Below are 24,683 nucleotides of genomic sequence, written 5' to 3'. Positions count from 1 at the left end.
TACCCCAAATTCACAAATTACATCCTGTGCAACTACCACATTCTCCCCCCCCCCCCCCCCCCCCGCCCCCCCCCCCCCCCCCCCCCAGGACTATTTCACCACCACCTTTTGACCCTTCAACAACTTGTGTTCTCGGACTGCTAATTCAATATCCAATTCGAATTTGGAACCTCAGAGTCCTACCTGGCCCGGACCTCCAACACCGTGACCACAGACTTCCAGGCCCAAGATTTCCTATCTCGTCCCTACCTCAGTCCATCTCATCCAATCTTTCATTATCTCCAGATTCAACTGTATGAGGCTGACCTACCACCTTGCACTCCACACAAACCTAAATTTGTCCATAATTCTGATGCCTTTATCCAAATGATCACCAGGTTCTCTGAACCCATCACCTATGCTCACTGACCTACACGGAGCTCCTTGATGTTAAAATTCTCAACCAAATGCGGAAGTTCGCCCAAAGCCTATTTCTGTAACCTACTCTGTCCCTGCAACCTTTCAGAAACAGTGTGCATGCCAAATCTATTCTATTCTACATCCTTCACTTCACCACTGGCAATACAGCCATCTACCCCAGCCAAATTCTCAAATCCCTCCCTACTCTCTCCACCTCCCTTTCTTTTTACTCAAATGGTATCTTTAATAGCAGCTAAACAACAAAATTATCACTGGACATGGCCACATAAAATATTCATACAAGTGAAAATCTGAAAAAAGTTTTTTCAGGAACAGCTTTAAAGGGAAGAGGGTTAAAGGGAAGACAAAGGTTTGGAGAGGGAACTCCAGAACTTGTAGCATAGATAGATGAATACATAGAGGCCAATGATTAAATCATTTAAATCAGCACAAGATGACAATTAGAGAAATGCAGAGATTTTGTAGCAAAGTCGAACTGGAGGAGATTCAAGAGATAGGGAGCATGTCCATGGAAGAATCTAAAAACGAAGATGAAAATTTGGTAAATTGAGCCTTTGCTGGTCTGGGAGCTAACTTCGATCACTGAACACAAGGTTAATAAGTGGTCAGTGCTTGATGAGAGTTAGGATACGTGCAGCAGTGTTTTGAATGATTAGCCATTCTAACGTTTCCTTTCTTGGCTCCAAATCAATCTTTGCCCCGTGAAATACCTTGAACGTTTCACTATTTTAAAGCCGCACACACCATTAATGCAAGTTTTTGTTAAACGTATATCACTTTCCTTCTTCACCGTTGGGTCAAAATCCAAAATTGGCTGGTCGACGCTATTATGGAGAACTCAGTGCAGTGAATAGCACTGACCTACTGTCCCCTTTTAAAAGGTAGCAAGCTTGGAAAATAATTTTGGTTTTTCCAATTTATCCCACCCAGTGAGCAAATTTTAAAAAGACAAATTGGACAAGAATCTCATCGGTTTCAGTCATATTAAAAAGCCAAAATATTGGACTTCCGGTGGAGTCTGCGAGCGGAGCGGCCGCATCCGGAAGAAGCTCCCGCCGGTCCGCGATATCGCAATCTTTTTCGGAAGTTCCCCGCAAATTCTTTGGAAGGAATAACCCTCTCCGGGGTCAGCCCTGCCTCCCTCGCCCTGTGATAACATCAAAGCTCCATTTGACGGGAGCTGGGGGGCTGAAAAGGCGGGAGGGGAGAGACTGGCCTCGGGGGGTTTAGCGGGGGCGGCTGCACGTGGAGGAGGAGCGAGGATCGTGACTTGTTTTCCCAAGGAGCATCCTGAAAGGTGAAGGGCACAGAGAGCACGGAGAGGAATGCAGAATTTTTTTTCAGTTTTTTCTCTCTCTTGAAAACTTGAAGGAAGCAGCGGGGGTGGAGCCAAGCGGAGGCCGAGGCAGCGGGCCCGAAGCCAGGGCACAATGTAGGAGAGATGTCCCACATCGGATGGCTCCCGCCTAGAATGTGGTAAGAAGACTGAAGCCCGGTCCCAATAATTCTGGAGGAATACAAAAAAAAAGGAAAGAAGATTGAAGGAAGGGTGAGAAAAAGGAAAAATAATAAGCCGTTAAAGGATGCGAAAAGCAGAGTCGAGGAAGTGAGGAAACGCGGGCTCGCCGTTGAATGAGAAGACGAGCAAAAGTGCTGACAAGGCGGCGGAGGCCGAACCGCTTGGTGGGGTCGCACTGCTTACAGTAGAGAAGATGACCGAGGTGATGGCGGTGGAGCTAGAAAAGCAGTTTGCGAGGCACATGGAGGCTTTGAGGAAGGAGATGGCAGTCACATTGAAGTCATTGGTGGAGGAGGCAATCGCCCCGGTGAGAGCAGCTGTAGCAAAGACATCGGCCGAGGTGAGAGCTGGGCGAGAAGATGAAGGAAGTGGAGGAGGCTGGTTCGCAGCACAGCGACCAGCTAACATCTATGGGGGACGAGCTGCTGAGGGCGGCGGAGGTCAACAGAGGGCTCCGTGCAAAGTTTGAGCACTTGGAGAACCGCTCAAGGCGGCACAATCTAAGAATTGTGGGCTTGCCCAAAGGGATAGAGGGTCCAAGGCCAACAGAGTACTTCGCTAAGAAGTTGGCGGAGCTGATAGGGGAGGGTGAGAACCCCTCTCAGTACAAACTGGACCGAGCTCATCGGTCATTGAGACCGAAGCCCAAAGTGAACGAGCTGCCAAGAGCAGTAATCATCTGTTTCCATAAGTACTGCATGAAGGAGAAGGTGTTAAGCTGGGCGAAGCAGGAGCGCGAGGTGCAGTGGGGCGAGGTGCAGTGGGACGGTGCTGGAGTTCGGATCTACCAGGACTTGACGGTGGAGTTGGCAAAAAGATGAGCGTTTGGGCGAGTGAAGGCGGCACTGTACAAGAAGGGGGTGCGATTTGGTATGGTATACCCGGCGAAGCGGAGAGGGACATATGGTGCCAAAGACTTTTATTTTGGAGACTTCCGGTTGCGGCGATTACCAGCTAAACCGCACGTTTCGGCGGCTCCAGCTTAAACGGACCTTCGGGCTCTTTTAAGAGCCCCAACGGGAAATTCTTTTGTGACGAAACCCGGTGTGGGGTGAGGCAACAGGGAGTCCCCCCCAGCGGAAAAGAAAGATATCGGCGGCGGCGGCCAGATCTCGGAGAATCCTCGAGGGCAGCGGCAGAAGAAAGAAAGGAGCAAGATGGCGCCGGAGGGAGCCCAGGCGACATGGGGACCGGACCAGGACGAATTTTTAAGACGGTGTGTGGAGCAGCTTAAGAAGGAGGTGCTGGCCCCAATGCTACAGGCAATCGAGGGGCTTAAAGAGACACAAAGGGCCCAGGAGATAGAGCTGAGTGTGGTGGAGCAGAAGGCAACGGACAACGAGGACGAGATCCTGGGCCAAGCGGTCAAAATGCAGACGCACAAGGCGCTCCAGAAGAAGTGCATCGAAAGGATTGAAGTCCTGGAAAACAGATCAAGGAGAAAGAACCTCCGGATCCTGGGTCTCCCCGAGGGAGTGGAAGGAGCTGACGGCGGGGCTTCCGCGAGCACAATGCTACGCTCGCTAATGGGAGCTGAGGCCCCCTCGGGCCCCTTGGAAGTGGAAGGGGCCCACCGGGTCCCTGCGAGGAGACCAAAGGCTAGAGAACCACCTAGGGCGATGATCTTGCGATTTCACCGCTTCAATGATAGAGTGGTGGTTCTGAGATGGGCCAAGAAGGTACGAAGTAACAGATGGGAGAATGCGGTGATACGAGTGTATCAGGATTGGAGTGCAGAGGTGGCGAGAAGGAGGGCGAGTTTCAATAGAGCCAAGGAGGTGCTGCAGAAGAAGAAAGTGAAGTTCGGGATGTTGCAGCCAGCGCGATTGTGGGTCACGCACCAGGACAGACATTACTATTTTGAAACGTCGGAAGAAGCATGGACCTTCATTCAAAAAGAGAAACTGGACCAGAACTGAGGGACTGATGTTGGAGGGGAAACGAAAATGCTGATGTATAGAGGTGTAAATTGGGGGGGGGGACACTGAGAAGAGTGGGCGCTGGTGGGGTGGGGGGGGGAAAAGAAGGGACACAGGCGGGGGACGGGGAATGGGAGCGGGGCGGTAAGGGGAGCTGCGCCATGGGGGGCGGGATGGCACTAGAAAGCGCGGGGTTTCTCTTTTCTTTTCCCGCGCCAGAGACATGATGGCGGGAAGATAGGCGCAAGGAGGATGGGAGTTCCTCACATGGGGGGGTCAAGGAGAGAGCGGGAGAAGCCGGGGTCAGTTGAAGTCAGCTGACTTTCGGAAGCAATATGGGGGGGGGGGGGGGGCGGAGTAACCATGCTAGATGGGGATCTAGCGGGGGGGGGACACACAACTGGGTTGCTGCTGCGGAGATTGAAAGGGAGCTGGTAAGAGAAAAGGTGGTCGAGGCGGAATGCGCCGCCTGAGGGACGGGTGGGTGCGCGGAACCGGGACGTGGGATTGGCCAAGAGAGGGTGATGGCTAGACGACAGGGGAGGGGGGCGGGCAGCCCCCCAGTCCGGCTGATCACATGGAACGTGAGGCCTAAATGGGCCGATTAAGAGGGCCCGAGTGTTCGCGCATTTAAAGGGGCTGAAGGCAGATGTGGCCATGCTTCAAGAGACGCATCTGAAGGTGGCGGACCAGGTTAGGTTAAGGAAAGGATGGGTGGGACAGGTGTTCCACTCAGGGCTGGACGCAAAGAATAGAGGGGTGGCCATATTGGTGGGGAAACGGGTGTCGTTCGAGGCTAGGAACATTGTAGCAGACAGCGGGGGGCAGGGGCAGATATGTGGTGGTGAGTGGCAGACTGCAGGGAATGGAGGTCATGCTGGTCAACGTATATGCCCCGAACTGGGATGATGCGGGATTTATGAAGCGGATGCTGGGACGCATCCCGGACCTGGAGGTAGGAAACCTGGTAATTGGGGGGGGAAATTCAACGCCGTGCTAGACCCAAGGTTAGATAGATCTAGATCCAGGACCGGAAGAAGGCCGGCAGCGGCCAAGGTGCTTAGGGGGTTTATGGACCAAATGGGGGGAGTAGATCCGTGGAGATTTGCTAGGCCGCTGGCCAAAGAGTTCTCCTTTTTCTCCCACGTCCATAAGGTATACTCCCAGATAGATTTCTTCGTTTTGGGAAGGTCACTGATTTCGAGGATGGAAGGAACGGAGTACTCGGCCATAGCTGTTTCAGACCATGCCCCACATTGGGTGGATCTGGAACTAGGAGAGGAGAGGGAGCAGCATCCACTCTGGCGACTGGATGTGGGATTATTGGCGGATGAGGGAGTCTGCGGAAGAGTGCGGGGATGTATCGAAAGGTACCTGGAGGCCAACGATGATGGGGAGGTCCGAGTGGGGGTAGTATGGGAAGCGCTGAAGGCGGTGGTCAGGGGGGAGTTGATCTCCATCAGGGCTCACAAGGGGAAAACAGAGGCCAAAGAAAGGGAAAGATTACTGGGGGAGATTTTGAGTGTGGATAAAAAATATGCAGAGGCCCCGGATGAAGGACTATACCGGGAGAGGCGACGACTCCAGACGGAGTTCGACCTGCTGACCACAGGGAGGGGAAGAGGCACAGTGGAGGAAGGCACAGGGGATGAGATATGAATATGGGGAAAAGGCGAGTCACCTGTTAGCCCACCAGCTTCGTAAGAGGACAGCGGCGAGGGAAATAGGGGGAGTTAGGGATGAAACGGGAACCACGGTGCGGAGAGCAGGGAAGGTAAATGAGGTGTTCAAGACCTTTTATGAGAGGTTATATAGGTCCCAACCCCTGGAGGGGAAAGAGGGGATGCAGCAGTTTCTGGACCAACTAAGGTTCCCGAGGGTGGAGGAGCAGGAGGTGGCAGGCCTGGGGGCGCCAATTGGGGTGGACGAGGTGACCAAAGGGCTGGGGAACATGCAGGCAGGGAAGGCCCCGGGACCTGACGGGTTCCCGGTGGAATTTTATAGGAAATATGTGGACTTGTTGGCCCCGCTGCTGGTAAGAACCTTTAACGAGGCCAAGAAGGGGGGACCCTACCCCCGACAATGTCGGAGGCGATGATATCACTAATCCTGAAGCGAGATAAAGACCCGCTGCACTGCGGGTCTTATAGGCCTATCTCACTCCTAAATGTGGACGCCAAGTTGCTGGCAAAAGTGCTGACAATGAGGATAGAGGAGAGTGTCCCGGGGGTGGTGCACGAAGATCAGACAGGGTCCGTAAAGGGGAGACAATTGAATGTCAACGTGCGACGGCTATTGGGGGTGATAATGATGCCCCCAGCAGAGGGGGAGGCAGAGATAGTGGCGGCAATGGATGCAGAGAAGGCATTTGATAGGGTAGAGTGGGAGTATCTATGGGAGGTGCTGAGAGGTTCGGGGAGTGGTTTGTCAGCTGGGTTAAGCTCCTCTAAGGGGCCCCAATGGCAAGTGTAGTCACAAATCGTCAAAGGTCGGAGTATTTTCGACTACATAGGGGAACAAGACAGGGATGCCCGCTGTCCCCATTACTGTTCGCGCTGGCAATTGAACCACTGGCCATAGCGCTGAGAGACTCCAGGAAATGGAGAGGGGTGGTTAGAGGGGGAGAAGAACACCAAGTGTCACTCTACGCGGATGACCTACTGCTGTATGTGGCGGATCCAGTGGGGGGGGAGGGGGGGGGGTGGGGGGGGAGATGACAGAGGTCATGCAGATATTGAGGGAGTTTGGAGATTTCTCGGGATATAGGCTTAACATGGGAAAGAGTGAGCTTTTTGTGATACACCCTGGGGACCAGAGTAGAGGGATAGATGGCCTGCCGCTAAGGAGAGTGGAAATAAACTTCCGATACCTGGGGATTCAGATAGCCAGGAGCTGGGGAACCTTACACAGACTCAATCTGACTCAGCTGGTGGAGCAAATGGAAGAGGATTTCAAAAGGTGGGATATGCAGCCGCTGTCACTTGCGGGCAGAGTGCAGGCGATTAAGATGATGGTCCTCCCGAGGTTCCGATTTGTGTTTCAATGTCTCCCTACATTGATCACTAAGGCCTTTTTCAAAAAAATAGATAGGAGCATCATGAGCTTTGTGTGGGCAGGGAAGGCCCCGAGGGTAAGGAGGGGGTTCCTGCAACTTAGCAGAGACAGAGGGGGACTGGCATTGCCGCATTTGGGTGACTACTACTGGGCCGCCAACGTGGCGATGATCCGTAAGTGGATGATAGAGGGAGAGGGGGCGGCGTGGAAAAGGCTGGAGATGGCGTCCTGTAAAGGAACGAGCTTAAAAGCGCTGGTGACGGCGCCACTACTGTTCTCCCCGAAAAAGTTTACCACGAACCCAGTGGTGGCAGCAACATTAAGTATCTGGGGGCAATGGAAGCAACAGAGGGGTGTGTTGGGAGCCTCGGTGTGGTCCCCGATCAGGAACAACCATAGGTTTGCCCCAGGGAGGTTGGACGGAGGGTTCCAGAGCTGGCACCGGGCAGGAATTAGGAGAGTGGGAGACTTATTTATAGATGGGACGTTTGCGAGCTTGGGAGCGCTAGAGGAAAAGTATGAGCTGCCCCCGGGGAATATCTTTAGGTATATGCAGGTGAGAGCGTTCACGAGACAACAGGTGAGGGAATTTCCACTGCTCCCGACACAAGGGATCCAGGACAGGGTGCTTTCGGGGGTGTGGGTCGGGGAGGGCAAAGTGTCCGAAATATACCAGGAGATGAGAGAAGAGGGGGAGGAGCTGGTAGAGGAACTGAGGGAAAATGGGAAGAGCTCGGGGAGGAGATTGAGGAGGGTTTGTGGGCTGATGCCCTAAGTAGGGTAAATTCCTCTTCCTCGTGTGCTGGGCTTAGCCTGGTCCAATTTAAGGTGCTACATAGAGCACACATAACGGTAGAGAGGTTGAGCAGGTTCTTCGGAGTGGAGGACAAATGCGGGAGGTGCGGAGGAAGCCCGGCGAACCACACACATGTTTTGGTCGTGTCCGGCACTGGAGGGGAGTGGCGGGAGTGATCTCGAAGGTGGTGAAGGTCCGGGTCAAGCCAAGCTGGGGGTTAGCTATATTTGGTGTAGCGGATGAGCCGGGAGTGCAGGAGGCGAAAGAGGCCGATTGTGGCCTTTGCGTCCCTAGTAGCCCGGCGTAGGATTTTACTCATGTGGAAGGAAGCGAAACCCCCCGGCGTGGAGGCCTGGATAAACAATATGGCGGGGTTCCTAAAACTGGAGCGGATGAAGTTTGCGCCGAGAGGATCGGCTCAAAGGTTCACCAGACGGTGGCAACCGTTCCTCGACTATCGAGCGGAACATTAGGGGGAAAATAGATAGCCAGCAGCAGCAGCCCAGAGGGGGGGGGGGTAAATTGTTTGTGTTCTAGATGGGGTGAGGGGGCGGGGGGGAGCACTATTTAGTGTTATTTCGTTAGTTCACTATTTTATTTTAACAATGTTATCATGTTACTATCAGTTATCATGTTACCATTTTTGTTGATTTGTAAGGGGGAAAAATTGTGTTCGAAAACTTTAATAAAAATATATATTTTTTAAAAAACTTTTATTTTGAGACAGCGGAGGCGACTGAGGCGTTCGTGAAGGCAGAAAGCTTGGGACAGACGTGAGGAGCGGAGCTGGAAGAGAGACTGTGGACTGTGATTGGGGAGCTGGAAAAAGTATAAATGTTATAACTTTCTTTTCACTGACGTGCATTGTAATTTACTTCTCTTCACATTGTTACAGAGTTCAAGTTGAGGGCAGCACAGTAGCATTGTGGTTAGCACAAATGCGTCACAGCTCCAGGGTCCCAGGTTCGATTCCGGCTTGGGTCACTGTCTGTGCGGAGTCCGCACATCCTCCCCGTGTGTGCGTGGGTTTCCTCCGGGTGCTCCGGTTTCCTCCCACAGTCCAAAGATGTGCGGGTTAGGTGGATTGGCCATGCTAAATTGCCCATAGTGTCCAAAATTGCCCTTAGTGTAGGGTGGGGTTACTGGGTTATGGGGATAGGGTGGAGGTGTGGACCTTGGGTGGGGTGCTCTTTCCAAGAGCCGGTGCAGACTCGATGGGCCGAATGGCCTCCTTCTGCCTGTAAATTCTATGAAAAAAGTTATTAGTTGGGTTGATTGGCATTCTGTGTTGCGACGGTTATATCTTATTTTAGTGAATTGTATGGGTTTGATTGTTGTTTTTGTTTTTTCTTTCTCTGGGACTGGGTGGGAGGGGACGGTATATCTTGGCGGGGGGAGCCATCCGTGCTAGCTAACTAAAGTCGGCTAGTGAACGGAGGTGAGGTGAGAGGAGGACTGCGGACATTAGAGCCTGATTGGCAGGTTTCGATGGGCCTACGAGGAGAGCGAGGGGTGGGGGATTGACGCTGCGAGATGCTTTTTCGAGAGGAAACGTAGGAGGGGTTTGATGGAGGGGCTGTTTAGCACGGGGCTAAATCGCTGGCTTTGAAAGCAGACCAAGGCAGGCCAGCAGCACGGTTCGATTCCCGTAACAACCTCCCCGAACAGGCGCCGGAATGTGGCGACAGGGGCTTTTCACAGTAACTTCATTTGAAGCGTACTTGTGACAATAAGCGATTTTCATTTCATTTCATGTTAATAATGGATAGGGGCGGGTCAGGCTTGTGGGGCAGGACCCGGTGGTATGATGATGGTGGATAAGAAGTGGGGGGGGGTGGGGGTGAGAGACCCCCAGTTAGGATAGTCTGGTGGAACATGAGGGGGTAAGGTGGTCCAGTCAAGAGGTCAAGGGTGAAAACTGAAAAGTTTGAAATCCGATCTAGCAATGCTGCAGGAGACTCACTTGAGGGTGAAGGACCAGGTGAGACTTAAAAAGGGCTGGGTTAGTCAGGTGTTTCACTCTGGACTTGACGGAAGGGCTCGAGGGGTAGCGATAATGGTCAGCAAAAGAGTACGCTTCCAGGTGGAGAAGGTGGTGGCGGATCAGGGGGGTAGATATGAGATTGTGGCAGGGGCGCTGGAGGGGAGGTTACTGCCGCTAAGTGTATGTGGCCCCAATTGGGACGATGTGGGATTCGCAAAGAAGGTGTTTGGGGCCATCCCCGACTTGGGACACACACAAACTGATAGTGGGGGGGGTCCTGGAACTTGGTGCAGGAGCCAAGGTTGGACAGGTCTCGGCCGCGCTCACTGGTTCCATCAGGGGGGGCGAAGGCGTTAGCTGGGCTAATGGTGGAAATTGGGAGGGGGGGGCGGGGTGGACTCTTGGAGGTTTCTGTACCCGAGGGAGCGGGAGTACTCGTTTTTCACAGCAGTCCATAAGGTATATTCGCGGATTGACTTTTTCGTGGTGGGGGAGGCTTTGTTGGCTGGGGTTAAGGGGTCGGAATACTCGGCAATTGCAGTGTCAGATCATGCTCCGCATTGGGTGGATATGGTGCTGGAGAAGGGGGAAGTGCAGAGGCCGGGGTGGAAATTAGATGTGCAACTTTTGGGGAACCAAGTGTTTTGTGACAAAATTGAAAAGGTTATTAAGGAATATGTAGGTTTCAACTGTACGGGTGAGGTGTCGAAGGTGGTCGTCTGGGAGACTCTAAAGGCGGTGGTGAGGTGATCTCGTTTAAGGCCAGGGTGGACAAAGAGAGGTTGGAGCGGCAGAGGGTAATAGATGAGATGCTGGAGGTAGATAGGAGTTATGCAGAGGTTGGGGACCCAGCAAAGCTGGAAAAGAGGAAGGAACTACAGGCGAGCTTTGACCGACTATCTACCAGGAAGGTAGATAGAAGGTAAACTGAGACGAGCAAGAGGTGCAGTTTACGAACATGGAGTTAGCACGTCAGCTCCGGAGGGAAGCAGCGGCAAGGGAAATTGTGCAGGGAAGTTGGTGGTGATGGATCTGATTAACAAGGTTTTTGAGGAATTGTATGAGAGGCTGAACAGGGCAGAGCCACCCGGGGGAGATCGTGAGATGCCGAAATTTCTAGATGGGTTGGAGTGCCCGAGGTTAGGGGAGGGGGACAGGGCTACATTAGAAGGAGCGATAGTGGAGCGGGAGATAAAGGATGCGATTGGGAGGATGCTGTCGGGGAAGCCAGCAGGGCCGGAAGGGTTTCCGGTGGAATATTATAAAAAATTCAAGGATAAGCTGCCACCCCTGATGGTGGGAATGCTTGAAGAGGCGATAAGGAAGGGACTGTTGCCACAAACCTTGGGGCAGGCATTGATTTCCCGGTTGCTAAAAAAAGATAAGGATCCGACGGAGTGTGGGTCGTATAGGCCCATATCACTTCTGAATGTGGACGCAAAAATATTGGCGAAGGTACTGGCGGGTAGGCTGGAGGAGTGCCTCCCGAAGGTGATAGGTGAAGCTCAGACGGGGTTCGAGAGAGGGAGGCAGCTCTTTTCAAACATTAGAAGAGTATTGAACATCGTAATGGCACCAGCAGAGGGCAAGGAAACAGAGGTGATTGTGGCATTGGACGCTGAGAAGGCGTTCAATTGGGTGGAATGGGGATACTTGATGGCAGTTCTGGAGTGGTTTGGGATTGGACCAAGATTTATGAATTGGGTAAAGGTACTATATAAGGAGCCAAGGGCGAGTGTCCGCACAAACAACATCAGCTCCGAGATACTTTTCTCTCCACCGTGGGACTAGGCAGGATGTCCTATGTCCCTCCTGCTGTTTTCACTCACGATTGAGCTGTTGGCCATCTCATTAAGGAGGTTCAGAAGTATGGAAAGGAATAGTGCGGGGCGGGGCGGGGCGGGGGGGGGGGGGGGGGGAAATAGAGCATAGGGTGTCCTTCTTTGCTGATGACTTGCTGTTATACGTATCGGAACCGAGTGTGTCGATAGGGGGAATATTGGAGCTGCTGCGAGTGTTTGGGTCTTTCTCGGGGTACAAGCTGAATCTAGACAAGAGTATTTTGTGGTATCTCGGCCGGGTGTGGGGGCAGGGGTGGGGGGCTGCCATTCCGGAGGGCAGGGACTCACTTTAGGTACCTGGGGGTGCAGGTTGCCTGGGAGTGGTGGGGGGGGGGGGCTCCGCAGGTACAACATTTCTAGTTTGGTGGGGAGAGTGAAAGCTGATCTGGCAAGGTGGGATGGTCTCCCTCCGTCACTGGCGGGTTGGGTACAGCGATTAAAATGAACGTGTTGCCACGATTTCGGTTTATTTTTCAATGCCTGCCAATTTTCCTGACAACGGCTTTTTTCAGAGACATTGAGGGAAGGATTACATTGCTCATATGGGAAGGAAAGGTGGCCAGAGTTAGAAAGGCGCTACTACAGAGGGGAAGGCAGGCAGGGGGTTTGGGGTCTTCCGAATCTGATGTATTACTACTGGGCGGTGAATGTGGAGAAGGTGCGGAGCTGGGTAAGAGGGGTTGATTCCCAGTGGGTCAGAACGGAGGAGTGTTAGTGCAGGGGGTCGGGATTGAAAGCACCAGCGACACTCCCGAAAGCCCTGGGGAAGTACTCAGGGAGTCCGGTAATAATAGCTTCATTGCGAATTTGGAGGCAGTTTTGCCAACACTTCGTGTTGGAGGCAGCGTCAAGGGAAATGCCAATTCGGGGGAACCACAGATTTTAGCCAGGGTGATGGAATGGAAATTTTCAGAAATGGGAGGGGAAGGGGATGAAGACACTGAAAGATGTGTTTCTTAGGGGTCGGTTTGCAGGATTGAAGGAGCTGGAAGCGCAGTATGGGCTGGTGTAGGGGGAAATGTTTCGATACATGCAGGTTCGAGATTTTGCCAGAAAGGAGATAAAGAACTTCCCAGAGGAGCCAGCCTCCACATTGCTGGAGGAGGTGCTGACGACAGAAGGACTGGAGAAGGGGGTAGTGTCAGCGGCTTACGGAGCTATTTTGGAGGAGGAGAAGGCACCACTGGAAGGGATCAAAGCTAGTGGGAGGAAGAGTTGGGAGAGGATATGGAGGAGGGGTTCTGGTGTGAGGTGCTCCGGAGAGTGAATGCCTCCACCTCGTTCGCGAGGTTGGGGCTGATACAGCTGAAGGTGATATACAGAGCACACCTCACGAGGACGAGGATGAGCCGATTCTTTGAAGGAGTAGAAGATGTGTGTGAACGTTGGGGGGGGGGGGGTGGGGGGGGGAGAGCTAATCACGTTCATATGTTTTGGTCCTGACCAAAGCTAGAGGATTACTGGAAGGAGGTTTTTAGGGTAATTTCTAAAGTGATGCACGTGAAACTGGACCCGGGACCCCGGGAGGCCATATTCGGGGTGTCGGACCAGCCAGGGTTGGAAACAGGTGTGGAGGCAGATGTCGTAGCCTTTGCCTCGTTGATCGCCCAAAGGCGGATCCTGATGGGTTGGAGAGCAATCTCTCCACCCTGTGCCCTGGCAGGCAGGGGGGAGGGGGGGGGAGATCTGTTGGAAATCTTGACTGGAGATGGTTAAGTTTGAACTGAGGGGAAGGATGGAGGGGTTCTACCATTCATGGGCATTATTTATTATGCACTTTCAAGAACTGGATAACATCGAACATCAGTTGGGGGGGGGCGAAGGGTGTTAATGGTGGCCATGGGTGATTCCTGATTCCTTTTTGTCAGTTGTTTGTGTGAACATGTGGGCGAATGTTTTGGGTTTGGTGGGAGGATGGGATCGGTGTTATTGATATAGGGGTTGACATATTTGTTACTGATTATTGTTTATTACTGATTATTGTTTATTGCTGGTGGGTGTAAATTTGGGAGAAAATGCGAAAAAGGAGAATAAAGAATTTTTTTTTTTAAAAGCCAAAATATTAACACATCTACACAAAGCTGCATTTGGAATTTGGCAGGTATCCAAAAATTAAGATTAAGTTAAAATTAACAACCTTTTTCTCACATTTGAACAATTATTTACAGACTTGTCTCTCTCCACAGATGTTGCCTGACCTGCTGAGTATTTCTAGCATTTTTTATTTCAGATTTCCATCATCTGCAATATTTTGCTTTTGTATTAATGGATCCTCCAGCTCAGTTCACTTGTAAGGCTAGAAAGCAAGGTAATTTGTCTTAAGTGGGGGAGCTGATGGTAATTAGCCATCCCAGTTTTTTGTTTTTTTAAGTGCCAACAATTAATTTTGGTCTGCAAATTTTAGCATTTGCCCACAAACGCACTTGTGTAATAATAAGACTATTATTGTAAATCTACTGCAGTGTCTTCTATTGTAGCAGAGAGTATTTAACAAAATATTATCAATCTTGCTCCTGAATCTTGGTTGCGCTTTAGCACACATGCAAGTAGACAAGACGTCAATGTGGAGAATTTGAGCCATTTCCTAATATTGTGGACGTCATAGTTTGAACCCCATGTTTTTGCTGTTGGCGGCACTGCTGCCTCACAGCTCCAGGTACCCAGGTTCAATTCCAGCCTCGGGTGACTGTGTGGAGTTTGCACTTTCTCCCCGGTGGGTTTCCTCTGGATGCTGCGATTTCCTCCCACAGTCCAAAGATGTGCAAGTTAGGTGGATTGGCTATACTAAATTGCCCCTTAGGTTAGGTGGGGTTACTGGGATAGGGTGGAGGCATGGGCTTAAGTAGGGTGCTCTTTCCAGGGGCCGGTGCAAACTCGATGGGTCAAATGGCCTCCTTCTGCACTGTAAATTCTATGATTCTGTAATATCTTTCCCTGCAATTAGAGTGCAATCTATGTGACAAGATTGATTGTGACCCTATCGCAGTAAATGTGCCCTTAAACATGCGGTGGACGATTCCCACAACAAACTGCACTTACCCCGGAACAAAAAAAGAAAAGGCTGGGAAATACTCAGCAGGGCAGAGCCAACAACATTCCAGGTCGATGATCCCAACATGCCCAGAAACGTTAACTCTGGTTTCTCTCGCTCCAAGACACTGTCTGACCTGCTGAGTATTTCGAGCTTTTATTTCAGATGGCTCACATCTGCAAAATATTCCTCTCGCCCCGAGATGATCACATAACCGAATCAATGGACAGATAACACGCAGAACACCCACTGACTAAACACGGACACCAACCCCAGGTCATAACGTACACAGAAAATGCTGGAAAGAGCTCAGCAGGTCCAGCAGCATCTGTGGGCAGAGGCTAGGGACCCGACTCTGTCAGACAGGCCCTTCTTCAGCTTCACGCTTCCAGCATTCGCCGCATTTTGGTTTTATTCCCAAAGCCTCAATCATCCGGCTGGGAAAATAAAATACTTCCACTCCAGACTCAACGTCAGGGATTTCGGACGGCAGCCCCGACCCAGGGCACGGCAGCCCCCGACCCACCGGCAGACTCTCCCCAACAACATCTGTCCAACGTTAGACGCGGACGTTAAATTGGCCAGGGGTGCTCACCGTCGTCGCTCGCGTTCAGGGCTGCCGCCACAACAACAACAGCATCGGCGGTGACGATGAAGAGCAGCGTGAGAGCGCGTGCCGTCCGCGACAGCCCAGACCCAGCTCGCGCCTCCATCTTCCACAATGCGTGCAGTCTGGCTACTGACGTCAGCGCCTAGCCTAGCCTAGCCTCCCCCGCCCCCCAAATTGCCGGGCCCCGCCCCTCTCCACACCTCGCAACCTCTCTATCGCCCCGCCTGCAGGCTGCTTTGCCCTACCCACTCCCCACTTCGCCCCGCCCATTTTCCACCCTGCCCCGCCCACTTCCCGTCTCCGCCCCACGCACTCCCCACCTCGCCCCACCCACTCCTCACCTCGCCCCACCCACTCCTCACCCCGCCCACTACCCGCCCTGCCGCGCCCACTGCCCGTCTCCGCCCCGCACACTCCCCACCTCGCCCACTCCCACCTCGCCCCGCCTACTCCCTGCCTCTCTCCGCCCACTCCCCACCTCGCTCCACCCTCTCCCCCTCCCCAGCTTGCCCCGCCCACTAATTATCTGTCTCCGCCCACTCCCCAAATCGCCCCGCCCATTTCATGCCCTGCCCCGCCTACTCCCCACCTCGCCCCGCCCACTCCCCACATTGCTCCGCGCACTCCCTGCCTCTCTCCGCCCACTCTCCACATCGCCCCGCCCACTGCCCCTTTTTCGCTCCGCCCACTCCCCGTCTTGCCCCGCCCTCTCGCCTGCGTGCCACGCCCACGTCCCCGTCTCCGCCCATCCGCCGCTTTGTCCCGCCTCCCTGGCCACCTTGCCGCCTCTACCCGGTCCGTCTCGTGTCGATGGAAAGGCGGCGGCCCTGGTGTCCATGCATCCGCTTTCGGATCCGGGAATTCCAGCCCTTAAGCACTTTTTCGTTCTTTACAGAGCGAGTCTGATTGAAGAGTGTTTTTTTTATAAATGAATGAGCACTAAATCGTCCTGTGCAAGTATTTACAAATAGTGCTGCACTTAAACATTAAAATTGCTGCTTTTAAGGTCACTGCGTACCTCAAGGCCAATTAATGCTTTTTCAGAAAAACATGCTCGATGAAAAAAGCAATGATAAGCATGAATTTCCCCGAATTATTCCAGATAAGTCATTTAGCGGGATGAAAAATGACAATATGTGTTTTCCAGTCACCAACCAACAGCATCTTGCCGTTGGAACTGGATGACACAATTTTGCTGATAAGAGCCTAGCTGCGTGCACTGGTCGAAGATGAGGTTCCCACATCAATTATGGCTTAGCAATTTCATCATCCAAGTGGAGCTAAGAACATAAGAAATAAGAGCAGGAGTTGACTATTCAATAAGACCATGGCTAATCTTCTGTTTCAACTCCATCCTCCCACCTAATCCCCATATCCCTTCATTCCCTGAGAGATCTGTTTATCTTCATTTTTTTAAATTCATTTGGGCATCTCTGGTTCGGCCAACATTTATTGCCCTTCAGAAGGTGGTGGTGAGTTGCCTTCTTGAACTGCTGCAGTCCTTGAGGTGTAGGCACATCCGCTGGGCTATTAGGGAGGGAGTTCCAGGATGTTGCCCCAGCGACAGTGAAGGAACAACGATATATTTCTAAGTCAGGGTAGTGAGTGACTTGGAGGGGAACCTCCAGGTGGTGGGGTTCACAGGTATCTGCTGCTCTTATACTTGTAGATGGTAGTGGTCGTGGGTTTGGAAGGGGTTGCCTAAGGAACCTTGGTGAGTTGCTGAAGTGCATCTTGTAGCTGGTACACACGGCTGCCACTAAATACGTTCAGTGATGGGGCACCAAAGCCCTGAGGTAGAGAGATCCAAAGATGCACAACCATGTGAGTGAAGACATTTCTCTTCATCTCAGTCCAAAACGATTGCCCCCTTATGCATAGACTGTGCTCCCTTGTTCTAGATTCTCCAGCTGGGGAAACTACCTCTCCAATGTCTACCTGATCAAGCCACTTCAGAATCTTGTACATTTTAAAGAGATCTCCTTTATCCTTCTAAACTCCATCGGCTTGCGAGCTTTTCCTAAGCTCTTCTTGTGAATCTCGCTCAGGTTCTCCCACCAATTATTTCCTATACTCCCGGGACCTGTTTCCTCATTGTTACAGAATTCGCTCCAAAGGGGCCATCCTTTCCCTTTGAGGTACTTCCTGATTTCTTCTTCCCATACGGGACATTGTCCTACTCTACTGCTGCTGGTCGCTACGACCACAAATTCTTCTGGGTTCATGAGGCGTTGCATTGCCTGCATTGCCATCTTTCCTATCTGAATGCTTTCTTAAATTTGGAACGAGGGGTACTAAGGCAGTGCTGTAATTACGGGTACGGCTTTCACTATTTTCCGGAATACAAACTCCCGACAGTTTTGTCGCAACAAAAAATTTATCAGTATTACCTTATCGCTTAGTTACACATGCATTTAACACACTTCCGAATTATGAGGATTGATCAGAACTGCTTGAACACTTGTGGTTTTCTGTTCCCAATTGGATTTCTAATTCAAATTTTTGGGTTCTCCCGGAGTGGTTAAGCCACTTCTAGATCGGGTCCCGTCAGATGTCGGCAGTAATATGTTGCTAACTTTTGGTTGGTTCAATTGGCTGTTTTATAACCTTTGCTCTCGAGACACCAGGTATCTTTATGATACCGCCACGAGTTTCAAGTTCAAGTAATGATCAATAACTCAATACACCAATTAGTAAGATTCAAATCAAAGCACATTTATTATACACAGTAATCGCTACTCATGCATAAATTCTACTTCTAAGCTACCTCTACAACTAACAGGCCTATACTTAGCTTCGGACTGTCCCACCAGGTCAGGGGAACAAATGGCCTTTCGTTTGGGTTCTGAGTCTGCGGGATTCAAAGTTGGTACGGACTGGTAGCTAGGAGCGCCTATCTCGTAGCGAGCATTGACTTAAGACTTACTGGATCTTGGCAGCAGCTGAACCGGTCACTGTCAAGGGTTGGTTCGCGTTGCTGAGTGACCCGGTGAAGAAGGACGATTTGAACTTGGGGGCTTAACTTTATAGTCCCCAGGAGCTTCCCGCCTTTCGGGGCGGACCCTGTAACTGGTTCCATGTGATTGGACATTGTTCCAATCGCTTGGTTCGATTTCTCCAATACTGGAGCGGTTCCCTGATCGATGGGCGGTCTTGAGGTGTCCGTTAACCTCTTTTGTGTTGGCTCCTGCTGGCGCCGAGGAGTCTGGCTTGGCCTTGTTTATCCCAAATGTTTTGATTGTTCCCGAGGATCGCTCATTAGTATGTAGATTGCTGCTACATTATTATGCAGATGGCTGCTTGTATCGATGCTGTCTGGGCTTTTGCAGAGTTTCATACACAGTAAACTTGCACCTGCTAGTTTCTGCCTCTGTTGGCTGAATTTCCCTGCAGCCTTTGCTGTTCTCCATTTTACGTCGGGAGTTGGCCAACCCAGGTGGCTACAATCCCTCCTTGTGATCCTAATGCGAAGCGTGAAGGATCACATAACTGCGTTGTTCTTCATTCCCTGACCTGGCGAGCACTCTTCTATGGCCTCTACACTGACCATAACTATGTAAGAAATATTTTAACTGACAATTCTGAGGGGCGCTATGTCAAACAGGGACATGCATTACAAAATAAGAAAATCGGAACCTCTAACTATCCTTAATAAACTACACTCACTCAAACATTCCATCACACTAACTTCCTAAACAATACACACAAAATCATAGCAGCATTATACACAGTTTTCTGGCTTGGCAGTCAAGCTCAGGATTGTACAATTGCTCCTGAAACATTTCTTTATTCACAACAAAAACGCAAATGAATGCTCTTTATTGTAGATCGCAGGGGTCGGGGGTCTGGTCATATCCGAAAATAGGGGATCTTATCCTATATACCGGGGTGCGAGCGCGATAGGCTCTCCTTCTCCATTTTCTCAGACAAATAGTCTGCACGATGCAGCAGAGTATCGCCAATACTAGTACGGGTTCTATCAAGTAGGACAGGGAGTAGCAGGTTATAAACCTGTCACACCAAGATGGTGTGGTGTCGCTTGTGACTGGGCTCTGGGTACTGTGGGGGAGTGAATCATTAACGGCTGGGGGGGGGGTTGAGGTCAGGGGGTTCACGTTCGCGCGCAACCAAATGTCCATTATGGTTATGAGCCACGCGGAGGATGTCCTCATGGTTCTTCTTCTTTCACCTCTCTTCTCTTCTCTGGTCCTGGAGCTTCTGGAGTTCTGTGGGATTAAGCATAGTGTCTGTTACTATCTTGGTTTAATATCTCGTATGATAGCCTGTCTGTCCTTTAGTGCCAATTACTCCCTTTATAATTTGTCACTACGTGTGACTCCCTCATTTTTCTTTTCCAAAAATCCGAATTTCAGGACAAGACACACTTACAAATACTAAACCAGTGCGAGCCGTCTCGCAGACTGCGGTTTACCATCCCAATGTTTTAGGATGTAAATAGCAGAGGGTTGGCAACCTAAGGGTTACCTGAAAACAAAACAAAAGTTCTGTGGGGACGGAATCGGGGTCGTCATTGTGGGTAGGTGGTCGGTGGTGGGGTTTGTTTAGGAAAGTGATCGTGAAGGGATCACTCGAATCATGGTCAGATTGCATGGGGATAGTAGGGAGGCGTGCTGTGGCTATTGTCCGAGTCACAGTCGCTGCTGCTGCAGACTGGGCATTCTGGGGCAGAGTGTATAGTCCGGGGGTGGAGTCGAGGTTGAGTCCGTGGCTGGCCTGGACGTGTTGGGGGAGGGTAGGGTTACGTTGGCTGTGGGTGGGGCGTGATCTGCTGCGTCGAGCATGACGTGGTGTGCGTGGTTAGACTGTGTTCCATATGCCTTCATCTGGTTGATATGGAACCACGCAGTCTTTCCATTGGGGAACTTTATTTTGTAGACGGAAGGGCTGACTTTGTCCGCAATGGAGTACGGACCCGAATACTTTGGTGACAGGAATGTGCTGGGGTTGTATACGGAGAGCATGACTTGCTGTCCTACACTGAACTCAGTCGCATGCACTGTCTTATCGAAACAGGCCTTGCTCTGTTTCTTTCTTGTGCCCAATTTCACTGCGGCTGCTAGCTGAGCCGTTTTAACATTCGCCACTAATTGTTCTACTGTTTTTTCGTGTGTGAGGGCCATCACTTCGGGGCTGGTCAAATCTAATCCTAATAAAAATTCTGTGCCTTTCATGGGGTGTCCGGTCATGAGCGTGTGTGGGGTGTAACCTGTGGAAGTTGAAACTGTATTTCGCAAAAACATCAGCGCAAAGGGGAGGACTGAATCCCAAGTGGTGTCGTTTTGCTGGACCATTTTTCTGAGGGTGGATTTTAGGGTCTGATTCATGCGCTCCACGATACCACTCGACTGGGGGTGGTATGCGATGTGGAATTTTTGGGTAATGCCAAATATCGTGAGGACGTTCTTCATGACACGTCCCGTAAAATGGGAACCTTGGTCGGATTCAATGTTGCGGGGGAGTCCCCATCTCGTAAAGATGTGGTGTGTTAAAATCTTGGCTGTGGTCTTTGCCGTGTTCGTTCCGGATGGGAATGCTTCCACCCATTTTGTAAACGTGTCTATCACCATGAGTACATATTTATAACCATTCCTGCAAGGGGGCAATGGTCCAACATAATCAATCTGGAGGTTAGTCCAGGGGCCATTAATGGGTCGGGTGTGACTGAGCTGAACTTTTTTGGCATATCTGTCCAGGTTATTCTGGGCACAGATACATCCATTCTCAATGTAGTGAGTTACATCATCTTTTAAACTCGGCCACCACCAGAGCTGCCTGAGGTGGGCTGTAGGGGGATCAATTCCTTGATGTCCATGACTGTCATGGAATAAACAAATCAGTTGATTCCTGTCCTGTTCAGGAACCACATAAAGGGTGTCTTTTAACACCACACCGTCATGTGTGGTCAGAGCATTTCTAAACCTATCATAGGGGGCGGGATAGTTTCCTTTCAAAAGCTCCCTGAGATTGCTATCCTGCTTCTGGGCCTGCACTAAATCCTCAATCTTAGTCTGCGAGACCTGAACTGCATTCACTGGTGCACTTTCGGGGGGTGTCCAAAAATATCCGTGCCTGGAACCTGCTTTAGCCAGTGCATCAGCTTTTACATTTCCAGGGGGGAAGGAACGATGGTGACTACGAACTTTGACTATTCCAAAAGTCCTGTTCTGTGCTTGCTCGAAAATGTGGCGGAGCAATGGGGCTGAGATGAGGGGTTTTCCGTCTGCGGAAACAAATCCTCTTGCTTTCCACAGGGGTAAGAATTCCGTAAGGCTGTTGCAGACATAGAGGCTGTCCAAATATATGTCTGCTGGGCTGGGGAAGGAATCTGGGTGTTCCACTATGTATGCGATGGCCGCAAGTTCTGCTGCCTGCACGCCTAAGTGTCCTGGAAGTTTTATTGCTACTTCTTGCTGCATAAACTAAAGATGCATGGCATTGAGGGTAAAGTGGTAGCATGGGTAGAGGATTGGTTAACTAACAGAAAGCAGAGAGTGGGGATAAATGGGTGTTTCTCTGGTTGGCAACCTGTAACTAGTGGGGTTCCTCAAGGATCAGTGTTGGGCCCGCAGTTGTTCACAATTTACATAGACGATTTGGAGTTGGGGACCAAGTGCAATGTGTTAAAGTTTGCAGGCGACACTAGGATGAGTGGTAAAGCAAAAAGGGCAGAGGATACCAGAAGTCTGCAGAAGGATTTGGATAGGTTAGGTGAATGGGCTAGGGTCTGGCAGATGGAATTCAATGTTGCCAAGTGTGAGGCTATCCATTTTGGGAGGAATAACAGCAGAATGGATTATTATTTAAACGATAAGATGTTAATACATGCTGCTGTGCAGAGGGACCTGGGTGTGCTGGTGCACGAGTCGCAAAAAGTTGGTGTGCAGGTGCAACAGGTGATTAAGAAGGCTAATCGAGTTTTGTCTTTCATTGCTAGAGGGATGGAGTTCAAGACTAGTGAGGTTATACTGCAATTGTATATGGTGTTGGTGAGGCCGCATCTGGAGTATTGTGTTCAGTTTTGGTCTCCTTACCTGAGAAAGGACATATTGGCACTAGAGGGAGTGCAGAGGAGATTCACTAGGTTGATCCCAGAGTTGAGGGGATTAGATTATGACGAGAGGTTGAGTAGACTGGGACTGTACTCATTGGAGTTTAGAAGGATGCGGGGGGATCTTATTGAGACATATAAAATTATGAAGGGAATAGATAGGAAAGATGCGGGCAAGTTGTTTCCACTGGTCGGGGAAAGCAGAACTAGGGGGCATAGCCTCAAAATAAGGGGAGGTAGATTTAGGACGGAGTGTAGGAGGAACTTCTTCACCCAAAGGGTTGTGAATCTCTGGAATTCCTTGCCCAGTGAAGCAGTTGAGGCTCCTTCTTTAAACGTTTTTAAGAAAAAGATAGATGCCTTTCTAAAGAATAAAGGGATTCGGGGATATGGTGTATGGGCCGGAGAGTGGAGCTGAGTCCACAAAGATCAGCCATGATCTCATTAAATGGCAGAGCAGGCTCAAGGGGCCAGATGGCCTACTCCTGTTCCTAATTCTTATGTTCTTATGTTCTTCTAGGGCGCGTCCCCAATGTAAATGCCACATCCTGTTATGCGCTTCCCTTCTAATATTGTGGAAGATCCATCCACATATATCCTTATCGGTTTGCACGTGTCTGTGTGCTTGGGGCTCTGGGGTGAACTACCTATCTTTCTGGGGGGTGTTTTAGCAATAAAGGGGCCTGTGTTGTGGTGTGGAGAGTTAATTTCACATTCATGGGGGGTTCCGGGGTACTGTAGGTTGTCGGCTAAAAAAGTGTGGGTCTTTGTCCTTTTAACAGTGATGTCCCGTCCCTGCAAAAGAAGGGTCCACCTGGCTGCTCTTATCTGACTAACTGTACCGTCCTTGAGTCGTCCGTCCAGTAAAAGTTGGGTGGGGGTGTGTTCCGTCAGGGTTGTGATGGGGTTTAGTCCGGTAATGTACGAAAAATACTGTACTGCCCAAAAAACTGCGAGCAGGTGCCTTTCACAGGCTGAAAATCCCTGCTCCGCAGCATCTAAAACTCTGGAGGCGTAAGCCACGGGCCTTAACTGTTCGTGCCGTTCCTGAAGGAGCACGGCCGAAAGGGTGCGGTCTGTGCTTGCTACCTCTATCGCATAGGGGGAAAGCGGGTCTGGAACTTGTAGTGCAGGGGCTGCTATGAGTGCTCTTTTCAACGAGTTCACAGCATCCGTATGCTGTGGAAGCCATTCCCGGGCGGCTCCTTTCTTTAGGAGGTCTGAGAGGGGTGCTGCCTTGCTGGCGAAACCGTCAATGTGGTTTCGGCAGTAGCCAACCAGTCCTAAAAATGACCGGAGGGCTGAAACGTTCTGGGGAAGGGGCAATTTGGCAATCGAGTCAATCCTTTTATGCTCGATCTCGCGTTTACCATGTGTGATAATTGTACCCAAATATATCACTTTGTGTTCCAAAATCTGGGCCTTTTTGGGGTTAACTTTACATCCAATTGCTCGTAGGAGTTCTCGGAGTTCGGACAGAAGCTCGATGTGCTCTTCCTTGGTGTCTGTCTGCAGTAGTAGGTCGTCTACGTGCTGGACCAGACATTCTGGGCGAGAGAATTTGGCTCAACCATTTGCCAGCTGTCGGTGGAAAATTGAGGGGGAGTTGTGGAATTCTTGTGTAAGGCATGTCCACGTGTACTGTTGGTGTTTAAAGGTGTAGGCAAATTTGTACTGGCACGCCTTTGCCAATTGAATGGACCAGAATCCATTACTGATATCCAAAACCGTAAAGTATCGGGAATTGAGTCCCTGCTTGAGCATGGTCTCGTGACTTGTTGCTACTGTGGGGGCTGCTGCGGGTGATTTTGGTGAGTTCCCGGTAATCAATGGTCAGTCGCCATGATCCATCGGGCTTTCTCACTGGCCAAATCGGGGCATTATTAGTGGAGGCTACTGATCTAAGTACGCCCTGCTCCAATAAGCTGTTGATTACCTTTGAGATTTCTCCCTCTGCCTCTTGGGGAAATCCATATTGCTTTTGGGGTCTAGGGTCAGGTCCTGTGATTTGTACTGAACCAGTCATCCAGCCACAGTCATGTTTGTGGGTCGCGAATGCTGTCCTGTTCTTTTGTAACACTGCCCTAACCTGCTTGTCTGTGCTAATTGTAGTCGGGTTAAATCAATTTTGTTGGCGTATTCACCTATTGTGAGCATTGCGGATTTTGCCATTTTCCAGACACATTGGTTGACTGGATCAAAGGATAGATTGTGGGAATTCATAAAGTCTATGCCCAAAATGTGTTCTGCTGTGTGGGGCAGGTTGACTAAAACTATGGGGTGCTTGGTGGTGATGTTGCAGATTTGAATGGGTACAGGGGCTGTGATGTGTCCCTGCTGTGAGTGGCCTGTAAAGCCGCTGAGGGTGATGGTGGCTGTAGTGGGCCACGTGTCCTTTTGAAATATGGTGGAGGAATTGATTGTGGTGCGGGACCCTCCT

General features: G+C 50.8%; 1 protein-coding gene across 3 annotated transcripts in view; it reads right to left on the bottom strand.

Moving 5' to 3' along the window:
• The window catches only part of LOC140427030 (uncharacterized), a 31,247-nt gene extending 15,927 nt beyond the window's left edge, over positions 1–15,320 (bottom strand). Inside the window, exon 1 of one of the 3 annotated variants that reach the window (XM_072512446.1) lies at positions 15,160–15,320. In XM_072512446.1, the coding sequence (XP_072368547.1) occupies positions 15,160–15,277 (118 nt within the window). In that variant the 5' untranslated portion in view covers positions 15,278–15,320. Of the gene's footprint in view, positions 1–14,835; positions 15,029–15,159 lie in introns of those variants that run through there. The other 2 variants (XM_072512447.1, XM_072512448.1) reach the window with 2 other exon arrangements.
• Between the last annotated feature and the right edge of the window lie 9,363 nt (positions 15,321–24,683).

Source organism: Scyliorhinus torazame, chromosome 7 (genome assembly GCF_047496885.1).
Source record: "Scyliorhinus torazame isolate Kashiwa2021f chromosome 7, sScyTor2.1, whole genome shotgun sequence".
NCBI classification, from domain to species: Eukaryota; Metazoa; Chordata; class Chondrichthyes; order Carcharhiniformes; family Scyliorhinidae; genus Scyliorhinus; species Scyliorhinus torazame.
This window is presented reverse-complemented; position numbering and strand designations above follow the sequence as displayed.